The sequence below is a fragment of the Pungitius pungitius genome, chromosome 4, assembly GCF_949316345.1.
Source record: "Pungitius pungitius chromosome 4, fPunPun2.1, whole genome shotgun sequence".
Taxonomy (NCBI): domain Eukaryota; kingdom Metazoa; phylum Chordata; class Actinopteri; order Perciformes; family Gasterosteidae; genus Pungitius; species Pungitius pungitius.
The window spans coordinates 15,467,488-15,495,068 of NC_084903.1; the positions used below are offsets into that span (position 1 = coordinate 15,467,488).

General features: G+C 40.3%; 1 protein-coding gene across 2 annotated transcripts; it reads left to right on the forward strand.

The window, feature by feature from the left end:
• The first annotated feature begins 135 nt into the window (after positions 1-135).
• On the forward strand, positions 136-27,581 carry myom2b (myomesin 2b). 2 transcript variants are annotated; one of them, XM_037453296.2, is made up of 39 exons: positions 136-276; positions 2,453-2,556; positions 4,629-4,686; positions 4,913-5,067; positions 5,289-5,375; positions 7,142-7,230; positions 7,760-7,810; positions 7,957-8,121; positions 8,496-8,657; positions 8,809-8,950; positions 9,162-9,361; positions 9,575-9,628; positions 9,758-9,885; positions 10,149-10,332; positions 10,447-10,621; positions 10,702-10,823; positions 10,925-11,112; positions 11,385-11,511; positions 11,675-11,853; positions 12,722-12,836; positions 13,066-13,228; positions 13,324-13,430; positions 15,327-15,371; positions 15,735-15,871; positions 16,519-16,663; positions 17,268-17,330; positions 17,718-17,785; positions 18,612-18,725; positions 18,994-19,081; positions 19,719-19,757; positions 21,648-21,753; positions 22,260-22,326; positions 22,585-22,681; positions 22,981-23,017; positions 24,619-24,641; positions 24,803-24,858; positions 24,932-25,021; positions 26,379-26,504; positions 26,881-27,581. In XM_037453296.2, exons 2-39 carry the CDS (start codon positions 2,474-2,476, stop codon positions 27,082-27,084), a joined length of 4,239 nt encoding a protein of 1,412 aa, XP_037309193.2. In that variant the 5' UTR covers positions 136-276; positions 2,453-2,473; the 3' UTR covers positions 27,085-27,581. The 2 variants fall into 2 exon arrangements, with proteins under 2 accessions (XP_037309193.2, XP_062417772.1); XM_062561788.1 differs by lacking the exon at positions 2,453-2,556 and having other exon boundaries at positions 178-276.

Consider the following 27,581-nt stretch of genomic DNA (forward strand, 5'->3'; position numbering starts at 1 on the left):
CAGTTGATGAGCATCAGTTGTTTTTCGGCAAAGTCCCTGCAACCAGCAATTGGGCTGAGTATTAAAATCAAACGGGTGACTGGTTCTGGTGGCCACGAGTATTGAAGGATACTGGTTATATATAGGAAAGCTCTCTTTCCTTTTAAGGCCTCGGGAAAGGCAGGTGGGGGTCGGTTGAAGACGGGTGGTGGTTTTGTTGGCCTGGTACTTGGTTTAGGCTGACTCCCGGTGGATTCAGGCTGACAACCGAGGTCGCTGCAAAAGAAATCTCAAGGGGTAAGAAGGCAAAAATGTCATTCTCTTTTTGTTTCCATCACTTCTGTGTCCTTAGCTTTTAACCTACTTTTACTCGAACCGAACAAAGTGAAGCTGGTGGGGTTGTGGGGTGTAGGAATTAAGGAAAGACCAATAAATGTTTTGTGGCCCTAATCAGAACTGATGATACCTAAAGTGAGGAGTGAGGAATTGCGAAAGACATATGATATGAAATTAAATTCACCGTATTGACGATAATTGTCTTGTTTGTGACAAAACAACATTTATCTTTTGTGTTTACAGTTGGACTCACTTAATTGGTTAAAATGGGCTTCCGCTGGGGAATTAAACTTGGTGTGGACACTGAGGAAAGTTGCTTCAGTGCCAAAATTGCTGCTGTTTAGGTTTTGGACTCTAACCGTGTTGACTGTGTTTGATCCTAAAACAACAAAGTAAGAACACAAAGTAACCATTATTATGCCATCGTATTACAACTCCCAGTAGCGAGCTCACAGCAAGTGTGTCTATCCAAATAGCAACTGTTCAGAGGTTTTACGCTTATGGTCGAGAATTTTAGAGGTTTACTGCTGCAGGCTGCGAGGCTCGGGTGTCATTTGGCAGACATTTGTGCTGTTACAGTTTCGGTTGGACTGACAGAGACAGAAGACAGCCACGGCGGCTTTAGGACAGATGGGACTAGAATATGACAAGTCTGCAGGGAAAACTTGCCTTGTAGTTAATCCTGTTTTTCGTTGAGAGGCCTTTCTGCAGCTTTGATTTTGTGTTACATAAATACACTCACATGAGACAATAGATACCTAAAATGGTTTGTTATTCCTTGAATATATCTTCTGTGATAAATTGTTATTTTTAGGGCTTTCCTACTGAACAACTACACGGTTGAACCAGGATTGTAACCGTTGCCGTTGCCTTCAGGGGTGTTGCGGCATGATGATGTCATCTCTTCTGATTCTCTGGCTGCTTGGTTTGCAGATTTAAGCCAGTAGTAAAACATGCAGGGGTAAGGGTTCCAGAGACCTGGAAACAGGAATATCTTTCTCCATTGCAGAATGTCTCAGTAGCTGTCATTGTAAGGTTGGCCAGGGAGAATTCCTTCACATGACGTAAGGCAATCATGTTTGAAGGCTGCAATGGTTGCGTGATGTAAGACAGGGTTATGCTCTTGTTTTGGCGCGTGTACTGTAAAACGTATTATGTCTGACACACAACAACTTAACTGCCAGAAAATACGTGTGTAGCAGTGGTTGACTCTTTATTTCTATCAGTGAGAATATCTTGAGTGTTTTTGTCGTACTATATAATGTCTCAGTCTGTTTGCCAGGGCAGGATATGATGTGAATAATTAAAAAAGTTATAATAATAATATTCTCTTTTGTAGAGTAAGTGACAAACATCTCATATTTGATCAGTGTTTTATTCACTTTACTTTGAAGTTGAAAATAAGCGTATTCACAGTCATAATATAGTAATACTAATATACGTACATAATACATAATGAATATATATAAATATATAATATATAATGAATATGCAACTGCTCATGATAATTTGGAGCAGCTCTACTCAGTCAGTGAGTGTTCACGTACATCACTGATCCAGCAACAGATTTCCTCCCTGCCTTGTGTATGTGTTACTGCGGCCTTTAAATCAATAGAATGTCACCTTGTCATTCCTGAAGCTGATTGTGTGTTACAGTTTAGCCACCTCCATGTCTCCAAATTCCGAAAGGGCCTGTCTTTTGGCAGGTGATGAGGCAGTTTACACAAATATATTTTCCACGAATGTACGTATTGTTGCCAAGTGAACCAGGTCATCGACAGAGACAAAGACAGGACATGTCCCGTCTATCTGTCACTTTCTGATCTGTTGTGTCTCAACCATGTCTCTCATGACAACGAGACCGTACAGATCACCTGTATAATAAAAGTTTAATAAAAAATAAACAGACGACAAGGAATGATTTACAATATCTGTCCTTCCTTGAATAATCTTCACGACGGCCTCCTTGAGTGCCTCATCTTCCTGAAGTCCCTTTCGCCGTCCTTTAGGGTCGGTAGCTCTTGTGTTTGTGTATGTTGGCGTCGCTGTGTTGCTCGTCTGACCCGTAGGTGAGCATCTACTATATTGTGTTACCATGTCAGTCTGTTTGTGTGTTTGTTTGTCGCTGATCCAACAGGTCAGTATCTACAGTGTCACCATGTCAGGGTGGATGAAGTGTGGGAGTTACGACCAACAATACCACCACAAACAGAGCAAATATGTGGTTAAAGAATACAGCAGGTACATGTTACACTCTAATTCTAAATCAAACTAAAACATTAACTAACACTAGTATTATAACATTAGTAAGCTTAGACTTGAAGACTAACATGGTAAAAAAAACTAACATCAAGAACAAACTAATCCTATACTGGTCAGATCATTTTGAGAATTCAAATTTTTTCAATTGTTTTCACCTTTCTCTATATTTTCTGCCTTAAAGAGGCTGTCCAAACCTGAAGGCAGCAAGCCAGATTTTAGACAGTATAATTGGATTGACTTAACAAATTTCGACGTCCAAGAATAGTCAAACAATCTCCATTTTTACTCCAACAAAAATGTCTGAAAAATGCTAGCAAATGTGTCTTATTATTCTGCAACTGTTTTAGCGCTGCTGTGAATAGTAAAGATGTGTTTGTGTGCCGTGTGCTTCATGTCTACACGTCCACTTTAAAAATGTTTTCATTTCTGCTGCTCCCTTCTTGCTTCTTTTTTTATTTCTTCATGGACAAAAGTTTGCTTGTTGTAAACTTTTAGTTCTTTTAAGTAATTGTTCATTGACAATTATTTAATTTGTTTTACTGCTCTGATGGAGCATATGTTTTCTTTCAAACTCAAGCAAATGTGCAGTCTGTATATTTAAATGTGTCCTGAACGGTGATGGACGAATTTATTCTTGAAGTATAAGTTATCACATGTTCTAAATAATTATTCCTCTACAGAACGGCACATTTGATCAACCAGAGAAGTTATCTTTTCTTCTTCTTCAAATATGATTATCCCTATGTACCTTAAGTAGCTGATCATCATAGGGAGTCTGTTAGGGAGTTTTCATTTGTTTACCGACTCTCCTCCACGTAGCAGCCCATTGAAATGTATGTTTTTAGAAAAAACAAAACAAATCCACAGGCTGCGTGAATTGTCCTCTCCTGGCACCGACTTCCAAAACAACTCCTCCTCAGTTAGTATGCAACACGGCCCCTCCAGCCCTGCTCTCATCACAGTGGTGCCCAAACCGACTGCTCTGTCTGCTGCTGCCAGCTGTCAGGACCCCACTTGTTCGGACTGGAGGGCACTTCCCCCTCCATCTTTGCGGCAGCAGTGGAGGAATGACGTCAGGCCTGAAGGCTTTGTGGACACAGTGATGGAGGACTCAGAGCTTCCCACTGCTGGCTGTGTCTCCCCTGCTGACAATCCCCTGCTTTCAGGCAACAGGCCCGTTGCCAGCTGCGGGACAGCCTCTTGTGGGTTGAGCCTTCACTGGCATGGTCACGCTGAATGTGCAATTTGGCTATGTGAAAAGACACGGCGTATAGCAGCAAATAACAGCAAGGATGATGCGGTAATAAATTGTCCTTCTCTGAAATAGCTTTGTCAGCCAGAATGGTGGGGACAAAATGACTAAAAAAGAGTTATTGTTCTTGTCCAGCAGGCTCAGCTTACAAATGACAGCACTATGCAGCTGCCGGGAAATATTTTCTTTACCCGGTGGTGTGCAGGCAGAGAACAATAAGCGCATCCACTGCGTATGCCTATAAAGCTCAGACTAGCAGGTCCTGAGCAAAGATGAGCGGTAAATCCTGTAATGCACCCTCATTGAAAAAAAAGTTGTCTTTTCGGCTCCTCGAGGCCCTCACATGACTTCCTCTTGAGCCGCCTCATGACGTTGCTGTTTCTTCCTTCCTCCCAGAAGAGAACATACTGTAGCTGAGTGTATGTTGATAAGCTGCTCTGTGAGCTCAGGCTCAGCCAGGGAGGCTTTCCCTCTCTGTCTCTATGATGGAAAGGACATGGAAGGTGTCCAGAAGTCGTTGCATGAATCAGGTTCATACCCCTTTGCCAGATGCTGCTGTCATTACAGGATCAAAAGCTTTGGGCATCGCTCCTAAATTGTGTGAATAAAGAAATTAACAATCATAATCCTGGTATAGTAACCACAGACACAACGGCCCATGTGCCAGAGGTTGTTAGAAGCCTTCATCTTGCATCCTGCTGTCCACACTTATTGTTTATTCTACTCTCACAGTTTGAATATTTTACCATGTTCGTGTAACATTGATTGTTAGCAAAACTTACCTACTATTTGTCTTCAGTTCTGTGGCGATGGAGGAAAGATATGAGCACAAAACTCAAGCTCGCATCCAGGACGTGGTAAGAATCTATAAATTGATAAAATAGTGTGTTAATATATGTACCTGAGCTCTTGTTAAGACCCTATCAGATAATCACATTGCTTTAAGATGTTTATTTATGGTGTTTATTAATATTTATTTGTTAGAATGCAATTTATTATAGTAAATTGATTATTTAGGAGGGTGTGCGAAAAAGATATTTATACCCTTAATTTGCTTATTGGTATTGTTGCTTCTCTGTCTAGGTGAGGACAAAGATGATGGACAAATATGTACGTGAGGAGCCTATGATTAGGGGACCAAAGTTCATGGTCAGACTCCGATCCCACACCGTGTTTGAAAACACTCCAATCAAACTCTTCTGTACTGTTGAGGGCTTCCCAATGCCTGTTGTCAAATGGTGAGTTTCTTTTAAAGTGGTAATCTCATTTAATTTCTTTCTTTAACAGTTACTTATTTGAATATCTTCATGAAGATAGGAAAGCCTTGCTTTCATCTGTCGTTTCTGCTTTAGGGCTAGTAGTACGATAGTAGATGTGTTTCTACAGTTGCTGCTAAAATGTTTTCTATTATGGTTCCATGTCGTTATGTGAGTAAGCAGTACATGTTTCTTGACTTCAGGTATAAAGATGGTGTGATCCTGTGCGTATCCAGTGGACCGTACCTGGTTGAAGCTAAAGGTGGAGTCCATACTCTGGAAATCCCAAGGTGCCATAACTTTAACTGAAAAGCTGTGTTTTATATTGAAAGGGGCACTCATCAAGTTCAATCATCTTGAAAACATTTTTTTAAACGTCTTCTGTGGTACTGGGGAGAGGTTTGTAGTTTAAAAATGTTTTTTTTAAGAGAAAATGTTTCTTATAAACTGCGGGCATGTAAATTGAAAATGTCTAAGAGAGAAATGCTGTTGAGTCGCATTATGTGAATTGTAGGCTCCATCATCTTTGACTTATCACCTCTCCCAAGCCTAAATATTGAATCATCAGACAATATTCTCGTCAGTCCCAACAGGGACACATTCAAAATAAGGTAATAACGTCAGAGTCAGCTGACTGAATGCTCTCCCTCCAGTCTTTGGAAGCTCAGCTGTTGCGAGTGCTGACCTCAGTGCTACGTGATCCTCAAGGATTCTTTCAGTCATCACTCTGTCTGTACATCCAGTTCGTTTGTTACTCACCAGCCAAAAAGACGAACTCCTTGTAAAATATACTGCTTAACCCCATCCCCCATACAGCTCTTTTTAAATTTTAAGCCTGCTCATGATCAGAAAATGTAGAACAAACTACCTTTTCCAACTCGTCAATCCTACATTGTTACATCATGGCATTCCTTTGCAGCCCTTCCCCTCCCCACCCCTAAACAACACCACTACACACACACACACACACACACACACACACACACACACACACACACACAATTGCAGACGTTTCTGTGCATTTGAAGGTTTTACAGAATGCTGCTTTGATTAAATTAAAGATTAGTGTTATGGTTCCCCTTGAAGTAGCCCCGTCTGCTAATGATGTCAGTCATCTTCTTGTGATTACACCAGCCTATGCATTCTGCATGGGCTGTAATTCCTGTGTTAGTTGATACTGGGGTAATACGAGGTTGTGGAAAAGTAGGTGAGGAAAGCATCGGGAAGAGAAAGGGATACTGAGAGTGACAGAAAGAGGAATAGACTTGAAAATAAAATAATGTTTTAAGGTTTATCTTTAGGGTGTGAATGCATAGCATGGCTCTTGTGTGTCTTTAAACAAGCCTGTAAATCCAGTTTTTAGTGTTTCCAACACCTGAGAACAGAACATGGGCTATGTCCGACCCTTCTGGAATTTGCTTCGGGTTTGCTAAGATTGTCAAACATTTGTGGTCACAATGTCTCTATAAGGGCTCAAAGGCAACAACATCTCATTCAAATACAATTTTACATTTACAGGAAGCATGTAAATGAGACAGCGAACATGATTTACTGCATCCTGCAAGGATTTTCAGCTGTTAAAATTATTTTTTTCTTCGGGAATGTCTTCATTTCTCACGATTCTGACTGAAAAGCACTGTAATATATTCACAAAGATGACATGCTCATGTCACAGCTTCATGGCACTGTCTCAAAGTATTATGTCAAATGCCAAGTCTGGTTGAAGCATCTTTCCAACCCACCAGTGTTGTAGGTGTTACTGTATGTGTGAAGGAGACTTAATCTCAGCTGCTGATTACTCTTGGCAACATAACGCCTTCACGTGGGAATTATTGCATATTTAATGTATTCTTTTCTCCAGTGGTTTACAGAAAGCTACAGTAACCTACTAAACGCTCACAGCCAAGGCTTGATTTAAGATGTTTAAGATTCTTCTGTGATACAACAATGACCCCTAGTGCCATCTGTAGGTTGATTCAAGAAACATTTTAATCAGCAACCACACAAGTCTAGAACGTTGTGTCTTTATTGACCTGGAAACGTTTTGTTTTGATAGATGCTCAACTGATGATACCGCCCAGTATGCTGCTGTGGCTTGTAACAGCCATGGACAGGCTTCCACTCAAGCCTCCGTCATTGTTAAGAGTAAGTCCTGATTGTCCTGTATCTGGTGTTGTAGTGTGGTGTTTGTCATACAGTCCTATCAGAGCAAGTTTGGAAATATCAAAAGATTCTCGACAATCACATGCAGTTATTAGTGGTCATGTGTTTTTCCTGCACAATGGCAGCTCTCAAACTTCAGCTCAAGATAAATCCTTCACTGACTTAGATTAGTTTTTGGGACACAATACATTTTGAACTGAGTGTTCATGCACAAATGTGCTGTATGATGGATTTGGCATCATTTAGCGATGAGGTTGAAAATATCATTGACTGAATTCCTCCTGGTAGAAGAACCACTGGCCAACATAAAACGCAAATGGGTCTTTCTAGAATGTTAGATGTGGTTTGTATGTTTTATCTATTCAAGGCTACTATTGACAGAAAGCTACGTGAAGAGGACCTGCTCTCGATTTACATGTGGAATCCACATTCTGAAGTAACAAAAGCACAACAATTCTTTTAATACAGTGTACTGTGTAATCTACTTTTGGTATGTTTTTGTTTTATTTAGGGTTCAAGCAGGAAGACGAGTCCTGTTCCTATGCATGGTTGCCTTACACAGGTAATCATCCTATTTACCTACGGCTCCTTCTTAATATGTTCAGCATTAACACAATCCATACCAGCACAAGGTACTTTTCAAAGTAACACCAGCCCTATTCCCATCTCTCTCTCATTCTCCCGTCCTTCCTTTCTACAACATCTCAGTCGCCATGCTCCCGGAGATCCAGTATACTAAAATCAACATTACTTTTCTGGACAAGTTTGGACCTGTGTTTGCCACTGAGGGACAATCTGCCACCCTGACTGCTACCATGACCCTAAACCCCAACCTGGCCAACCTGCAGCCTGAGGCGCAGTGGTATAGAGATGGTAAATATTGTAATGTGACTTTTTTTAAACTGCAATTGGCTGGTCCCGGCTGCCGGACCCAAGTTAGTAAAAATGCAGGCAAACGCAGAGCAGAGGAAACATCTGGATACGTCCCAGACACTTTAACTATCGTGAAAGATGTGGAATAGAATAATAATAATTCCTCAAATCATGAGTAGTTTAATTTGCCATGTCTGTTTGTGGATATAACTAAAAAGGTGGGATAAAAGCGGATCTTTATTGTTCACCTTTTATATTGACAATTGCTATGTGCAGTCACCTAATCGATTGAATGATGTTCTCAATTGATTAAGAATGGTGGTTTCTAGGAATGATGCAGGGACACTGAATTCATGATCCTGTCTCCTCTTTAGACACGCGTTTGTTTGACTCTAAATGGGTGAAGATTGACACTGGCAGAGGAGTAACCACTTTGACCATTCCGAACCTCTTCAAAGATGATGAAGGGCTTTATAAAATACGCCTGGTCACCAGAGGAGGCACTGCAGAACACAGTGCATTCGTCTCTGTCTCAGGTAACGGGATCATCCTGGGTTTTTATTTCATTGCAATTAATTATTTTGATGATGGACTAGATTTCTCAGAACTCATTTACAAAACTTACTAATTTTGAATACTTACTCATAATAACATTATTAAAATACCAACATTTTACTTCCCATTAAGATGGTCCCCCCCCAGTCCCTGGTGCACCTGGTGCTCCAATGGACATCAAGATCCACGATGCCAATAGGGACTATGTCATTGTGTCATGGAAGCCCCCAAATACCACCACGGAGGGACCAATCCTGGGCTACTTCGTGGACAAGTAGGGGTTACTGACATAAACACTACAAATAGATACATAAGGACTGCTTACTGTAAGTCATTGCATGTAGTGTGTTGTAATCTGTCCAAGTGAAGGAGTTAAGGTCTTCAGTGGAGCGAATCCTCCCTTCACTACGAGGAAATATGTTACAGTACTCCCCGTTTCATTCTCTGCTCTGATCCAATAATCTTTCCTGATGTTTGTTTCGTAGATGCGAGGTTGGAACTGAAAACTGGACCCAGTGCAATGACCACCCCATAAAGATCTGTAAATACCCAGTGTCTGGGCTGTTTGAGGGACACGCCTACTACTTCAGAGTCAGAGCCGTCAACTCGCACGGAATCAGCAAAGCGTCTCGCATGTCTGATCCCATCGCCGCTCTGGACCCCACTGAGTTTGAGAACCTACACGGTGGGTTCAACTGGATTTGTATTTAAAAAATGTCATCGCTGTTTGTATGTTGATTAGATGTGGTTGAAGTGCAGTTTTATGAAGTTTTATGACTTATTCAAATAGTTTTTATCTTAGTCCAATTAATTTAATTGTATAACGTGATGAACGGGAACATTTGCCATGGAGTGTGCTGAATCTCTCGCTAAACAACTACATTTCATATTCCCATAGCCAAAAAACTTGGCGGAAAACTGACTGTTGTGTCTTACCATGATGAAGTCGAAGGTGAGTTTTGACTGAAATTGATGTACATCTACATTATTACAATGTACTTGCAGTATATATTTCTGTACAAGTAGAAAACAGTGGGTGCCTCATGTTTGCTTTATCTTCTCTGTGTGTGTTTCTCTGCAGCTGAGGGAAAGCCTCCCGGCGCTCCGTCAGGAATCCACGCTTCAGAAATCGACAGGACATATGTTGTGCTGAGCTGGATAGCACCTGCATATTCCAGCAAGGCTCCTATGTGGTACTACATAGAGAAGGTAACAGGTTCCACTGTCAACAATGGTGCTTGCAATAGGCCTACTGCTCTTTCCATTTGGAAGTGTAGAAGTGGATTAAACGCTATTGTACGCAATATTGCTCATGTGTAAGCACACTCTTGAGGCAGACGTGTAAGTAGTGCATTGAACATGTGGATGACATCCTTTCTGTACACAGCTATAGTGTATACCGAGCAATGTTAATTTGTGTGTGGATTTACAGTAAAAACCATCCCATTTGCTCCGTCTCTCCTTCCCCATAGTGCATGGTAGACGGTGGCGCGTGGCAGCGTGTCAACACCCAGGTTCCAATTCGATCTCCGCGTTATGCCGTCTTTGACCTGTCAGAGGGCAAACAATATAAGTTCAGAGTTGTGTCTGCCAATATCTATGGAGCCAGCGAGCCGTCAGAGCCGACTGGACCGATTGAAACCCTGCAACTCAAAGGTCCGTCCTGTCCATTTACTTATGCAGATTTCTACAGCAATGGAATAAAAAGCCACATCTGCTGTCGTTATTTAGAGAAGCATCGTTTCACTTGCTATTTCTGGAATTCTTCAGGGGTGCCATCTGCTCCCGGTCAGGTGATTTCTACCAGGGAAACAAACACCTCTGTTCTCATCCAGTGGGCTCCTCCGAAGGAACCTAACCAACTGATTGGCTACTACATCGACCAGTGTGTGAAGGGGTCCAAGGACTGGACCTCGGCCAATCACAAACCTCACAAGGACAGCAAGTATGTTTCAACCAAACAAAAAACAGAAGTTGGTTGTAGGCACACAGGTGAAACTCATGCATAGGATTCTGTTTCTGCAGGTTTGTGGTTAGTGGTCTTACCACAGGTGAAACCTACGTTTTCCGTGTCCAGGCTATCAATGAGCTGGGCCTTAGTGATGAATCTCAGGAGTCAGCACCTTTGACTGTTAAGGCTGCTCTCAGTCAGTATTGGCATGTTGTTGATCATTATTTTTCACGATGATGGTTGTAAAGTAATATTTTTGTAATTAATAGTATTAAAATTTCAATACTGCATTTTCAGCCCCACCTTCTGCTCCTTACGACATCGCATTGCTGAACTGTGACGGCCATTCGATGGTTCTGAACTGGAAGAAGCCTCTTCACTCCGGAGGAGCAAACATCAAGGAGTATTATGTGGACAAGAGACGCAGTGGAACAACCATGTGGAGGGAGGTTCACATCCCACCAGTCACAGAAAGACTTTATAAGGTACGATGTTGATTTAAGCATCAAAGCAAACTGAAGAAGGATTAACCATTTCTGCATAAATTGGATACAAGTGCGTGAGGTTTTTGTTCCTTTCCGTTCCTTTTTGTACATTCTGATTTTCATAGGAAAAATGTGTTATTTTGGATAACTGGATGAGCAAGAACTCTTTCCCTTCTATTCACTATCTTACGTTGAATCTAATTGTGTGATTTTGGAAATTATTTTAGAAAATGATTAGCATTTTACTAACCATGGTAACATTGTGTCAACAGGTGGAGGGCTTGACAGAGGGTGCGGTCTATCAGTTCCAGGTGTATGCAGCAAACCTGGCTGGTCTCGGACCAGCTGCCAAACCATCAGCTGATTTGAGCTGTGAGGCTTGGACTATGCCTGAGCCTGGTTAGTAAATAATAACTACTGACTGACTTTTACATTCAAACTTGAAACATCCAAAGAGCACAAAGCAGCAGCCTCATGTCTAGCGAATAGCCTTGAGAACGAGGAGAAAGGGGCCACACAAATATAAATGAATAGAAATCCTCTCATTCGTTGTGTCCTTTAGGCCCGGCCTATGACCTGACCTTCAGTGAAGTCAGAGATAAATCCTTGCTGGTTGAGTGGCAAAAGCCTGTGTATACTGGTTCTGGAGCCATCACAGGTTATCACATTGAGTACGCTAAGAAGGGCACTTCTGAATGGACCACCGCCAATGAGACTGCTGTTAGTCACCGCTTCCTCAAGGTAAGAGTAGCTTTAATATAGTTCTTTATGGTTAATTAATGAGGATTAACATATTACCATGATTATTTTTCTGAATTAATTTTTTTTAGAATGTGTCTGTGTCTGTTTTTGCAGAGAACTTGCTCTCGGCCTTTGTTTTCTTTGCTTTGTTCAGGACATTTCTTGCATCAGCATTTGGTCAATAGGTTTGTAAATGCAAAAGTTTGCATCCAAAAAGACGAAAAAAAGCTTGTTCCAAACTAGAGAATCTGGGGTTTACATACATTTTTGTGTCATATGTGATAGTGCAGGTGGGATGTTAGGAGACGTATTCTTCTATGCCTTTAAGCAGAAAGGCAAAAATGGTTCCAGTTTCATTATTCTAATGTTTGCTGATTTTTTTCAAATTTCACTGACTGTAAATTTGATATTATTAGCCAAGTTGGTGAGCTTGGAATAAGTTGACAGATTTTTTGACTTTGCTTATCTAATATCTCCAGTTCATAGTGTTTTAATGGCCCTGTTGGATGTAATTGTGTGGCAATGACATCTAGTGGATAAAGTGAACAGTACCTGCTGAGCTGAGCTAGGACTGTTGATTGAAAGGCTTGTTTTAGAATTAAAAAGTAGCTGCAATTATATATTAATCTCAAATGAGTCATGGCCAAGTCAGTCACTATATCAATATATGAATTTGATAACCGTGTAATTCTCTCCCTTTCTCATCTGCCAAATAAGTTTCCCCAGGACAGAAAAATACTGCAAGAATGTCAGTTATCATTTCTGTTAGATTGCTGAATAACACCTGTGAAAAAATGTCCAAAGCCGTTCACCCTCACAACAACAAATAGTTATGTAATAGTTTGTTTTGCTTGTTTGTTTCATATAGGTAACAGGCCTGGAGGCAGGAGCTAGCTACACCTTCCGAGTGCGTGCGGTCAACGCAGCAGGAGTGGGTATGGCCTCAATGGCCTCTGACCCTGTGACTGCCAAAGCTGTGGAAGGTACATGGTATCCATAAACAGTCAAATATTATCAAACCTGTGTCATCAACCACTGAAAAAAGCTCACCGCAGCCAACACGTGGATGATGCACTCTTGCACTATGGAAGAAGGCAGTGGAGCCGACAGTTCTGATGGAAGCCCAGTGACATATAAAAAATTACAGAGAAGCTGAACAAACTTCTTTGCCTTTCTTTGACCACTTTTTGTCATTTTCTCTCTATATTCCAGGCTCTCAGGAGGTATCCTGTGTTGTGGATGAGAAATCAGGTGACATTGTTCTGTCATTTGAGTCATGCCAAATAACCGAGGGCTCACAGTTCATCTGGAAGAAAAATTATAAGGAAATGACAGATTTCTCACATGGAGTAGTGATCAAGACTGAAGGCAGCAGGTAAGACTACACACACACACACACACACAGAGGAATATTTGTTAATGCTGGATAAATGTGCACCTTATGTCCTTGTCTCTCTCGTCATGTTTTAGTTCAAAGCTGATCTTTAAGAATGCAGACAAAGAGGACTTTGGTACATACTCAGTTTCTGTCACCAACACAGAAGGAGTGTCATCCAGCCATACAATCTCTGCTGAAGGTACGTTTAACCAACCACATTGGGTTGTACTTGTTGTTCTGTTGCTTGACCACCGATCCAAATTCTGGCTTTCAAAATGTATGGAAGTTGCATAGTAAATTACTGCAATCTAAAGAATTGAATATGTCTCTCTTGTTTACAGCGTGGACTGACCTATTCTGTTTTCCACTTGACATGCTGCAATTTGAAGTGTTGCTATTATCTTTGAAGCAGTAGGACTACGTTAGAAATTACGTTACATAATTTAAGGCTGCTAAATAAAAAAATAGAAAGGGATAAAATGTTTTAGTGGCATCTAGTGGTTTTTGGCCAGTTTCAACCAACTAAATAGAGTGGAGCTCCTTCTTCACTTTCTAATAGTGTCGTAGAACCACAATGGACTTTAGGTAGCGACAAGAAATTCAAGGCTTATCCTAACAAAAAAATATAAACGCATCGCTGAGTTGACTACACACTAAATTAACAATCTGATCTTAAACGGACAACATGCCCACATACTTGGTGTCACAGAGATATCAACATCCAATAGATGGCAGTGTGGCCACATTGTTAAAAATATTACCACAGAATTTTAATAATTCATCCATTTCATATCATCCATTTATAATTGTTAACCCCAAAATGCACTTTCACATTTATAACAGCGTCTTTGCAGCTACCTTTAATCAGCTCCTGCGTTGGAGGTAACTGACAAAAGAAAAAAGGGTTGTGTTGTGTGTGTGTGTGTGTGTGTGTGTGTGTGTGCGTGTGTGTGTGTGTGATGGAAGCGAGGAGGAGGAGAAGAGGAGTGTTCAGTCCCTTCTCCTGACTTAATCTTCAGCTATATCGAATATGTCATTTTTTTGTCACTTTGTTATCGTGACAAAAAATATGTCTTATCAGGGTAGAGAGCCCTGGTGCCGTTACCGCCGAGTGTCAGATTGCCACTTTTACTATTGAGAGGTGAGAAGCCCGTTCAGAGATCACACGGTCTTCAACAAAAGAGGTTTATTCGAACCCCAAGTGTCCCGCTGGGAGAAATCAGCTCTGGGATCTGGAATGTGTGTGTGAAGCTCCACCAGAATCTCTGCTGGATGTCCAGTAGAATTCAAAGTATCGAAGGGGTTGTTCTCCCAATGTCCTCATAATTTCATAAGCATGTCTAAAACGGCATTGAAGATGTGTTTCCTCCATCTGTAAAAGTAGTTTGTGCAGATATCCTTCATGCCTTGATCACTAAACGGTTTAATTGCAACAATGTGACTAAAGACATTTTCGGAGAACTGAGGCAACGTGTGGGATGAAACAAAAATGAAAGCAAAGAGACGGCGCTTGAAAACATCCGCACCGGCATCTAGACGACAAACAATTTTACTAAACGTCTGATGAATACTAGCACATTGATTTCTCCAAGTTAGGGGCAGTGTCTGTTTTTGTTTTAGAATCACGTCTTGATGGCAAGGGGATTTCTGTCCCAAAATTTCACAAAAATATCCTGCTATTGCACCACTACGCTACTGGGCTATAGTGTTAATATTCAGTACGCCTTACACTCATTGTTTCCCATTTGGCCTTACTTAACTTAGAAAAATGTCCAAACAGCCACTTTAAATGATGTGGCTACTTTCACTTAAAAAAATAAAATGTTGTTAAGAAGGCTCCAAAAAAACGAGCCATAATAAATGATTGTGTTTTATTTCCTTTGGCTCCTTTTTGCTTCACACATCAAGTGTTTGGTCATTCATTTTGTTTTCTTATTAAACACAATTACAGCATTGACTTCTTGAATGCTAAACGGGGCAGTTGAAGCGGCCATAAAATAAAATGACATCTATGTACAAAGAGTATGATGCATGTGAATTGCTTGTTTGTGCCCATGCTTGCATGAAATGACCAAACCGTCTCTTTATGTTTCAGAGTTGGCAAAGATGCTCGAACTCAGCTATGATATCAGACACCCAAGTGAGTACCTCTGACTCTTTTGATCCCTAATAATCACTCTCTGTCCCATTTAATCTCTCTTTTCTTGCACTTTTTCTAATCTATTTTACCTTCCCTCTCTATTCATCATTTTTTCCCCTTTTTGCTTTGTTCTGACTTGCTTTGAACCTTCCACATTTCTTTCTTGTTTTAGGAGCACATTCCTCTCTCTTTTTTATGTCCAAAAGGTCTTACCTGCTTTTGCATCACCTACCTAACCAATATTCCCCTCACCTCCTGTTGTCTTTTCTCACTAATAAAGTAACAACAGATTAAAATATTAGTACATAGGTGCAGTAATGTTTTTCAACGTGTGAACTTAATTTCTCATCTCTTCTCCTCTAGTCATCCCGCTGAAATCAGAATTGGCTTATAAGATTTTGGAAAGAGGCAGAATGAGGTTCTGGCTGCAGGCTGAGGAGATTTCTTCCAATGTCACCTACAAATTCTTTGCCAACAACAAGGAACTGTCTGGAGCTGATGTAAGATGTGACACAGTAGTTTAAGGCAGTGATTCTCCACCACTGTACTCCCAGTGTGAGAGATCATCGGGTGTGATGGGAAAAGGTCCGATTTCACTTAATCAGTCCTCAAGAATATTCCCTTGCTGCAAATAATTTGAGCCTCTGAGCCTGCAATGTAGTGATTAAATACTCTTTCATGCCAGCTGGTCGCAGTAGGTAGCGATATATTCACCTTGTTAATTTAAGACTGTAGAAGGAAATGATGCGCTGAGGTGACTAGACCAACGGCAGTGAAGAGATATTGCTCTAAATTTACACAACATGTGTGAAAAGAAATGAGCCTTTCAAGCATGACTGCCATGAAAACTAAATACAGAGAGAGACTGAGAGCTGTTGAGAAGGTGCTTTGTATGTTCTTCATTTTCTGCCAGGAGATCAGCTTCTTGTTCACCCAAACAGAAGCAGGTTTCACAGCAAATTGGGAAACTTATCATTAAAGTTTCATTATATAAGTTGCATTAAACTATTCAATACTACATACTACATTCAACCCGCTGCATTTGGAAACAAATAAAATCAATATAAAAATACAGAGTGCACATGTTCACAAAGCCTATTTGTATTATGGCCTTTTTTTCACCACAGCCAACTCTATTTTTCCCCAGCCAAACAAGATGGGTCATGACGTCTCTACGGGTATCATTGAGTTCATCATGGACCATTTTACTGAGGAAAATGAGGGAACGTTCACCTGCCAGATCACAGATGGGGGAGGCAAAGGACAGAGCTCTCTGGTTCTGATTGGAGATGGTAAGAGGTCTCTCTAAACTGGTTAAATTGTACAACTGTTCAACAACTGAATGCAATCCAGTTTGTTCCCGCAAGAGCACACATTTTTTGATAAATGTAGCCTTTTAATTTTGCTCTCTAATTGACCCCTTTAGAGGGTGTGAGGACCACTCGGTCTCATGGGAAACACTCGGATCTATCACCATCTACCACTCAGCTTTTAGAGTGGTACTAAACCACAATCGTAACTTGCATACCTGATATTTGTTGCTGCTGGTGTATGTTGCGCCTATGTGTGTAAAAAGGATTTGCCATTGTTAAATATTTTTCTTATTTTCCTTCAGATATATGTTGTGTATAGTATAGATGTTGTTTACTTACTCCATCTCTACCAAAAGGAACTTCAATATGGAAATTGAAAATTGATTAATGTAAAAGTGGGTGAGAAGTTGTTCTGAATGAAGGACACTTCAAAATAATGAAGCTAGGGTTCAGAAATTAGGATTCCGTTCTCATACAGAAGACTATTAGCAAGCTAATCCACTTACATAATCTATAGCAACTACTGGCAACACTTTGATCTTCTAATTATCTTCTATTTGTGTGTATCTGTGTGTGCACACAGCTTTCAAAGCAGCACTGGCCGAGGCTGACTACCAGAGGAGAGAGTACATCAGAGTCAAGGAGGGTAAGCAATACAAAACATCATCCACGCTTAAGCATGTGCGAGCTTCTCCTCTGCCGAGCCTGAGACCAGCTCACCACCATGTTGCCTGGGAGACTGCCGATCTAATGACGAGTGCACAAGGACGAAACAGACCTGCATTATATAAAGTGGTAAAAAATGGAAACATTTGAAATGGCTCCCTACATATGAAATAGGAACCACATTTGTATATGTAATAAAAGAGCTACCATCGACGCCAGTGTAGGTTCCTTGGTGGTATTTTACATTAAGAATCTTAACACATAACTTACACATGCAGAAGGCAAGTAATAAAAGTCATACTATCATGACTCACATTCATGCTCTTATTTTCCCTGAGCCGTTTTCTTCTACCTTCATCCCCCACAGGTCCCCACTTCAGTGAGTTCCTGTCCCTTCAGGTTGGAGACGACTGTTCTGTCACTTTGGTCTGCAAGGTAAACACAGCCAACGTAAATTACTATAATAATAATATTAAAGTAATATTTATTATTTAAACTTTTCAACAGTACAGGATGCAGAAATGTTGTGTGAGGATGATATCAAGAAATAACCAGATTTACACTGTCAGTACATTGTTTGGGCTTTGTTAGCATGAAGCTCACAACAAGGACAGTTCAAGTATTGTTCAAATACCGTAAGACAATCTGAAAGCAACATCTGTTTGATGTGTTTGTCGCTTTAGCTCCAACTATTGAGTATTTAATACATCAGAAACACAGCAGACATGTGCAATAAATTAAGTTGAGTGAATGTTGTAACTATAAACATCAGCTTCTTTCTCTTGACACAACAGCCAAGAGAAATATTATTCATCTGTGGGTCATGAGTTAGGATACTATATACTAGTTAAATAGTCCTACAGGCCAAAGTTGTCTTGAGAGATTTCATAAGTGAGTTATTGCCCAAAGTGCACATGTTGAGATATCTTACTGCCTAAACTGAACTTTCCACACATATTGCATATGCTAATGAGTTATAAATCTGAGGTATTCATGCTATTGCTAACAGGGGGGAACTTGCTATGCATAGAACATATATAATAGCCTTGTTACACTTAAAAAGCCCTGGCTGCCTTTAGAATATGAGATGCATCACATGTATACTTGGATAAGTGACTTAAACGGTCAATCCGACACTTAATTGTTGACATTCGGTTGGATGATCTTCTAAATAAAAAGCAAAAGCCTTGTTTTAATTTGTAACCTTTGCAATACGACACATATGTATTGATAATGTATGCAATTATAATTGTCATTTCAGGTTGCTAACTTGAAGAAGGAATCAGTGTTCCATTGGTATAAAGAAGACACTGAGATCGTCCCTGATGTGAAGCCTGACCTGGGATCTGGAGTGTGCAAACTGCCAATTAAACTGGTAATATTACTTTGGCTGTGTTAATATTCTGGTTAATATGAAACCATTTACTATAACACAACTTGTATGGTTCCAAGTGGTTGTATGATGTCATTGTTTGTTCAGTGATTTGGTTGCAAAGATGCTGCAAAGTTACACGATTTAGTGTTTCTCGGAGGATCCAAAAAGAAAAACACTGACCTCAAAAAGTGCTCAGATTTAAAAATCAACAACCTTGGTTGCTTATATCCCGTTCACACTATTCAAAGTCTTCCTTTTTCATTTCCAGTTTTCTCTGAAGACCGCAGGGGTTTATAAAGCCACCATCAGTGATGACAGAGGAAAAGATAAGAGCCAAATTGACATCTCCGGAAAAGGTAAACATATCGGTCTTACTTAATTTATCTCGCTGATCAATTAGGGGAGTAATTCCTTGACTTGCCATCTGGCAAGTGTGTGACTGAGCGAGAAACGAAAAAGAGCTTGATCCTCATTAAAAAGAAGGAGACAGGAAAGAAACACTGCATCTGTGGTAATCTAATTAACTTTTAAACCCCAATAAAACCCCTACAAATAGTGAGCCTGTTGGCCGTATTCATTCCTGAGGAAACTCATGATTAATCTTACTGTAAATGTTTGTTTGAAATAAAATAAAGCCATTATTCTGTAGTAATACCAGCTTGTGTGCTTCTGTTTTGCATTTTTAATGTATAATTCAATATTACTGTCCTTATTGGAATATCCTGTATATATTCAATGGTAGAAGTTATTAAACATAAAAGATTATCTGACAGATAATTGCCAATTTATCTGAGTAGTGACACCTTCAAGTAACAGAAATGTTCAGTTCATTTTCAAATAGTTGCCACAGGGATACTGAACCACAGGATATGGAGTCAAGGAAACAAACCTTTCATTTAAACCTTTCTGCTTGAATGCAGCAACCACAGAACCTTATTGTGCGCCTTTCAGCAGCTCTTTTCCTGACCCCATGCATTTCTTCCTTTCTTCTAGTCTTTGACGAGGCCATAAACAAGATCAACCAACTGGCCGGTGGGTGTCTGCCTTTTACACACTTAAACACCCACACACATGCAAAGAGCAGAAAACACAGACGTTAATTATCTAACTAACACATAAAAACAGTTCTAAACATGCCCATCTTTACCCACTAAAGGAATCAGGTGAAAACCATATACATGTATCTGCATGTGGCAGAAAACATACATGTGGGGATGTGGCCCTCACAAATATTCTATGGTATATAACTCCCTTTGTAGGTTTAACTACGGTGGCCGAGAAGGTTCAGACAAATACAAAAGCAACAACACAACCGCAAACGCCACAACACAACACGAACGCCGCAACACGAAAATACAAAAGCCACATCACAACCGCAAATGCCACAACGCAACACGAACGCCGCAACGCAACGCGAAAGCGAAAACGGAAGTAGCTGCCCACGGGAGCGAGCGTATTTTGGAGGAACGCCCACGGGAGCGAGCGTATTTTGGAGGAACGGAGCTGGAGGATGGCAGATCGTTTAAGAAGTAAGTGAAACATGATTCCTTACTTTAACTGTAGCCGCAAGGAATCATGTTTCACTTACTTCTTAAACGATCTGGCATCCTCCAGCTCCGGTGTTACGTGCCGACTGGGTTTTTGAACCTACTGGTTTGGCTGCGCGTGCGTGTTTGTTTTGCCCCGACAGCGGCAGATGTTGTCTGCCTCGGTCACCTGATCCGTCACACAGTCGCAAACATATTTCTGAAAATGTTCAAAATGTATCCCATATCCAATGCAGCGGTTATGATTGTATAAGTGAGCACTACATCACTGCTACGTATAAAGAAATAAATAAAAGAACATACGTTTATTAAAAGATCGCCACAACCTGGATTCGAACTCGCAGTCGAGCAAAATAGCAAAACTTTATAAGACGGCGGCGCTACGCCGTCGGCCAACCGAGCTGTCAAATGCTGCTACTGATTTCACTACTTATCATGAAATTGCAAATCGTCAGTGGCAAGAACATCTTTTGGTTCAGGGTGAGCCAAGACAACTGGTTTTTGGTGGCGTAGCGTGAAATACATAGTTCTGTCAGGTTTTCTAGCACATTGCCCAAGTAGGATTACTCTCTTAATAACATCTAAACGCGTAGCCAAACCAGTAGGTTCAAAAACCAGTAGGCACGTAACAACGGAGCTGGAGGATGCCAGATCGTTTAAGAAGTAAGTGAAACATGATTCCTTGCGGCTACAGTTAAAGTAAGGAATCATGTTTCACTTACTTCTTAAACGATCTGCCATCCTCCAGCTCCGTTCCTCCAAAATACGCTCGCTCCCGTGGGCGTTCCTCCAAAATACGCTCGCTCCCGTGGGCAGCTACTTCCGTTTTCGCTTTCGCGTTGCGTTGCGGCGTTCGTGTTGCGTTGTGGCATTTGCGGTTGTGATGTGGCTTTTGTATTTTCGTGTTGCGGCGTTCGTGTTGTGTTGTGGCATTTGCAGTTGTGATGTGCCTTTTGTATTTTGTGTTGTGGCGTTCGTGTTGCGTTGTGGCATTTGCGGTTGTGTTGTTGCTTTTGTATTTGTCTGAACCTTCTCGGCCACCGTATTTAACAGCTTTGAAAACACAAGTTATCACAGGTCGTTATGTTTGAAGCATTTCATTTGAGCACACAAACAGTCGGTACTCTAAAATGTGCACTGTGCTTCATTAGTACAATTCTGCACTGCGAGCTGAATACCAGTGACATAAAAGGGATGTCGTATGGCTGCAGATGAAAGTTAGATTGTATTTGATTCATTCTGGGCAACACCGTGCATCGTGTAGCGGCTGTGGAGATGGAAGGTTCATCCTGAAGCAGATTTGTAAAAAATGGATCTAATTCTCATGTCAAATGTGTCACTGTAAAACCTCTGTAACCTGTACCGCCTCCTCTAGGAGCCAGTGCAGCAGAGCTGGTGATAAACTGCACAGCAACAGGCATTCAGCTGCAGTGTCACATGAAGTATTTCACCTCAGAGATGAACATCACCTGGTGTCATGGGTGAGAATTTAAATTCAGAGCTAAAGCTAAAACCACTAACACCGATGCCACTGCAACAGGTACGAGGCAAAAACAATAACCAACGTAATACAACTCGTGATGGCTGTTGCCGAGTGTTTTCAATATCCTGGTTATTTCAGTAGAAGGGCATTTGTTTTGTGAAAGAAATCCCGGTTGAATTGTTTTCTATAAAGAAAGCAAGGTACAGTACTCTGTCATACCCTGCAGATTAAAATAATAAAATGTGGTGTGAAGGGAAATAGAGTGAGAGAGAGTCAGGAAAATAGATGGAAATAAAGAAAAAGAGGTGACAAGGGGCAGTGGAGACATTTTTGTTAATCAATTATTTAAAGAACAAAGATTAGGGAGATTAGATTTTTAACCACTCCTTTCTGTGAATGTGTGAGACAGAAATTTCTATCCCAGGAAGGCGTGTAAAGATGATTTACCATTACCTCCTCAACAGTACACGTGCAAAGATACTAACCTCTCTTCTCTTTCCTCAGGGAGGCTAAACTTTCCCACAGTGACAAGACTGTGATTGGAGGAACCCCTGCTATGGCAACCATAGAGGTATTATTGTCTCCCATACAAAGCTGAACAGTGCATTCCTCAGTCTAATCCTACATGGATCATTTTATGACACCAAGGTCCTCATAGTGCTCTTGTGTGGGTGCTTTTAGGGCAACTTTGAGGATTTCATTTATTAACAGTGTGTCTTTCTTTTGCTGGTGCTTTTTTTAATTTTGATTATCTTTTTTTTTTACAACAAATTAAAGTAGGATCCAGACACTAATTATTTAATGGGTTTGCTGATTCATTTATTTACAGGTGATTGAGCCAACCGAGAGGGATAAAGGGAAGTACTCCATCGTGATCACCAACTCTGAAAACTCACATAAACGCACACTGGATCTCAGTGGGGATGGTCAGTACCTTCTGTATCTCATTTGATCTGTCACTCACTGCCACTCACTGTCACTCAAGCTAAGAGCTTCAGTCTGTAGTTTGAGATTTTTAAGTGGTACTCCAACCAAATGTATCTTTCCATCTATCTTTGTCCCTGTATGCTTTATGGCAAAGATTATATTGTTTATGGCATGATTGTTTTTTACCAAAATGTGTTTGTTTAACCTGCATTTAGAGAAGACAACCAGTGCTAGTACTTTAGAAAGGGAGGAGACAATTCATGTTTTGATCAATGAAATTCTGTTTTGTCTATCACAGCGTATGAGAAGGCCTTCGCTGAGTTCCAGAAACTTAAGTATGAGTACTACTTCAGATATTTTGCTTTACTTCTGCTCTTCTGTGAATAGTTTAGTTGCACTTACTCTGCTGAAGGTAAATAACTGGTTCCTTCACATTTAAACTTCATCATTCCAAGTTTGACACATTGTAACTAGAAGTAAATTATAATGATCTCCCAGAATACCGAGAATCACTGTCACTCAGCTATTATGTTTCTTTAGCTACTTTCTATGCAGGATGGCATGAGTGATTGGATTGATATTTTGGTAAACACAAAAAAACAGCAGAATTTCAATTTCCGAATGTTGAACATTCAAAAAAAAGTCCCTAATATTTTATTTTGAGCTAAACTAAATAAAATATATATGAGCATACAGATAGCAAAGATTATTTCGGGTCCTTTTGCCAATTTGACCAAAGCTAAACCCAACATACTGAATTTTTTCAAATCCATTAAAAAAAGAAACAATTGAAACTTGAAACTCTGCATGCAGGGTGGAAACTGTTTAACTCCCTTTTTCTAATTGAAATTCAAAGAGAGACATTTAAGCAAAATATTTTAAAACCACATTGAATCAAGTGACATCCTGTTGCCCTTCTGATAGAGCATCAATATGCTGAGAGGAGAGCAGAGCGTCCCCAGCCATCTGGTCCCGCGGCCGACCCCTGGTCCTCCCGTGCTGCTCAGACAGCCCTCACCCAGTGATTACAGAGCAGTTTCATTTTTGCCCTAGCAAAGATTCTGTTGGGTCCCTGGATAAACTGCAGTATGTGGTTTCAAATCCAGAATACTTGGTGGCAAAATATCTGACCCAAAAATGGAAAAGATATTAAGTGTGAGGGAGTCTTGTCCGTACTAACTTTACAACAAAGACTTTAATTTAATACTTATTATTTTGTTGGTTGATAGATTGTTATTTTGGGTTTAACAAAATAACATCCACATATCGTCCTTCGTGCTGGATGCACTTTGCTATGCAACTCACATTTCCAATGCAGATCTTGGTTTCAATACCAAGTCATGTATACACTCATCAAATTACATCACCGCAGCAACATAAACCCTAGATACAATAAATTATGATTGCAGTGTTTTACAATGCTTTTATTGTAAGAAAATGCCAAAAAATGTAAAACAAACACGCTACCAGACAGAAAGCGGCATGATGCGTAATGAACAAGATGCTGCTTGTTATAAAAGGGTTATTGTAGCCCTCTGGTCCGACTTGATGAAGAGTGGATCTTTACATCACCCCATGCCAGGTCTAAATAATTAGTGCCTCGCTGTGCTATTCACCCGTAGGACTTGAATTGACGTAACACTTTGTTCCGGTGTAGTTTGCTGATGATGATCTTTATATGATCATGATCATATGGCACATCACAACACCTGGGGCCATTCCCTTGATGGCTTCTTATTGAGTTTGATTTTGAGTTGTTTCAACTCATCTGCTGTCAGCGCGGCTGGTAGAAGTCCTACCTGCACTTTTATTTTGAGACAGATTAATCCTGCAAGATACATTTTAGTTTACGTGTACAGTATTATAATTGTTCTACTGGTTATCTGAAGGAGTGAGCAAGATACCAATCTTTGACTTTATTTTCTGTGTGTTTCAGGGCTGAGGCCTATGCCGATAAGAGTGAGTTAATCATTCCATGCTCTTGGTTTCTTTGTGTAAAACACCTACTTAATACAGTTATAGCTTCAGATGATATACTTATCTTATGATTATTATTAAGTTCCTCATCAATATAATAGACTAGAATAAGGATTTTGGATATTAACAATGATTTGTTTCAGACCGTGGCAAGGTGGTGGGAGGACTGCCGGATGTGGTAACCATTATGGAAAAGAAGGTAGGCGTAATTGTGATTTAAGTATCTGTAAATGTGTGCATGTTTTTCTAAAAGGTCATTTTTGTTTCTACAGACCCTGAGTTTAACATGTACAGTGTGTGGCGAACCCAAGCCTCAAGTCTCATGGTTGAAGAATGGAGCAGATGTGGAACTTGACGATCAGGTAAATGCAGCGACACTATCTGCTGTGCGCTATTACATTATCATTTTACTATTACTGAGTCTCCAGGCTGATCACTCCCTTCCCAAACCCAGACCCTTTTGTCTGTCCCATGATTTATCACCTCATTAATCTGACACAGTTGCAATAGTGTGTTTCTACTAACTCGTCTATCGGTGTGGGCATGTGTCTACTGTGTTAGGTTGTGTTACCCCCGGGGGATTTGTGTATCAATAGTGTAGATACATAAGAAGTGTACTCTGCTGTCAATGCATTGTGCGCATTGGGTGCAAGAAAAGTTTGAATATCAATGGTCATGGCAACAAAAAAAAAACTACATTAACTTTTTAAAATGCAAACTAATATTATGAAATTTAGAGTTCAGTAGTACAATGTTAGGTTTACAATGTCAATACTGTAGTACAGAGAAAATGAATGGAAGTGAATATGCACGGGTGTACAGGGAATTTATTTTAAATTTAATTATAAATGTGTCACACGTACCGTACACAGAAAAATCCACCTTCATCTTTCATGTAAGTAAACAGAATGAACTCTGCGTTAGGTCAAACAAACAACAACAGTGAGTAACACAATTTCATATATTCCATCTATGGAAAATGTATCAGTGGTTCCACTAGAAGCCCACAGCAGTCAGTGGGGGCTCAGCATCCTGCGGCTACAATTTGAAAGGCCGAAAAGTGGATTGTAGTTCGCACTCTTCTTCATTATTTCCAATAATTTAAATGATCTAGTCTACAAGAAGAAATTACATCTTTGGTGATGTTATTTACAACCTTCAGAAGTGCATCTCCCCTACCTCGTCACCACAGACTACATTACTAACAGAAACAGAAACAGAAATAAAGACAGCAGGATATTGAAAACAACTTCTACTCTTTCTATTCTATTTTACTTTTAGGCAAATAGAGCTGGCAAGTGTTATAGGGACTTTACTTAGCCTGCTAACAATACGGCTTCATAAATTGTGACCCAAACCTTGCAAACAGTGAAGTGGGCAGGTCATATTCGACAGAGATTGCTACTGTAATAGTGTATTCACTGCACCACCCACCTGGTGCAAGTCAGAATACAAGAGCTCTATTATGTCGTGGCTGAGCAGATAAGAATGCTGGATGGATTAGAGGAAATCATTTGTTCTTGCATCCACCAAGCTCATCTATCAGTGCTCAGGTTTTGCTGAAGCAAAATGGTAATCAAAGCACATTGCTGCTGTTTGACTGAAATATGAATCTATTTTTAAATTCAACTCAAAGTGACAAGCATTTTAAATGTTAAATCATGCCAAACTCCCAGTGTGGGCTTTATCAGTTCTCTAACCTTTGATTTCATTTTTCAGTACATCGTCTCTCTGGATCAAGGAAAGTTTGCCAGCATGACGATCAAAGGGGTTTCCATGGAGAATTCTGGCAGATATACCATGATTGTCCAGAACAAATACGGAGGGGAGTCTGTGGATATAGTGGTGAGTGTCACTGCTGTGTACCACAAATGACTGGATTTACTCAGAGCCGTGGAATTTTTCAGACCATCTGTGGCACAAATCTTATTTTTTCATTGGGGCCAAAAGGGAGATATTTTTGTTTTTTGAGTTCCGCAGTTGTGTGGTTACAGAGCTGATATTCAACCTTGTTTTGTTTTTTTTGACCCTGATTTGACGGTTATTTTGTGAACAAAAAACAATGCAAAGTATTTTTCAACCAAAGACCAAAATGGATTTGTTTGCTATGCTATTCAATGTTTGCATGCATGAAACGTGAAGCCCTTAGAGTACATGAATTCATGTATGGGCAATTTGCACCATACTAGCATTGTGTCTCATTCCGTCTCTCCCTCTCCAGGTCAGTGTGTACCGTCATGGAGAGAGCATCCCAGAAGTGAAACCAACTCTGACCCCTAAAACTATCATCCCTCCAAAGCTCCCCATTGAAATCCCACAGGCCAAAAGCCAGCCTGCTCCAAGCCCCGCCCCGTCCACTCCTAGCCCCGCCCCTCCCAAAGCAGGAAGAGGAATGAAGAGTCCCACTCCTACAAGGAGGAAGTAGAAAGCATGGCTATGATAAGTGAGGAAGAAACTTATTCACACACTGGTGCACATGTTAACCAAACAAGCTTTTCTCTATCCAGGCAAATATTGAAAATATTAAATGAAATAAGTTAACACACTTGGCGTTAAATTAGAGTCAAGAGAACTGTGATGGGTAAAGAATAACTGGTGTAGCAAACAAAACAAATTGGAAAGAAATCACGTTTCCTTCACGTATAAAAGGGAATATAAATATAAACTTGAATAAAGTTGAAATTCATTCAAACTGTTTCTGCAAAAAGATTGAAATGTGTTTTCACATTGATGCTGGATTGTAAGTGAAGTAGAATGATTTAAATACATAGTTTGAAACAAAGTGTTTGAAACAAGTCCAATGTAGCTCTGACTGAAACATTAAGACGCCTTCTAAAGCAGTGGTTCGCTAGCGGTGTCGACACTCCGCTGCATTAGAGAAAGTCCCTTCAAAATAAAATCACAGGATGAATTTTCACAGAA

What these genes read in the sequence shown, in the direction of transcription:
- myom2b (XM_037453296.2), top strand. Translation starts at nt 2,474, where the DNA reads ATGTCAGGGTGGATGAAGTGTGGGAGTTACGACCAACAATACCACCAC. An exon ending in CATACTCTGGAAATCCCAAG is followed by an intron (nt 5,376 to 7,141) that starts GTGCCATAACTT and finishes TTGTTTTGATAG; the next exon opens with ATGCTCAACTGATGATACCG. An exon ending in TGCATTCGTCTCTGTCTCAG is followed by an intron (nt 8,658 to 8,808) that starts GTAACGGGATCA and finishes CTTCCCATTAAG; the next exon opens with ATGGTCCCCCCCCAGTCCCT.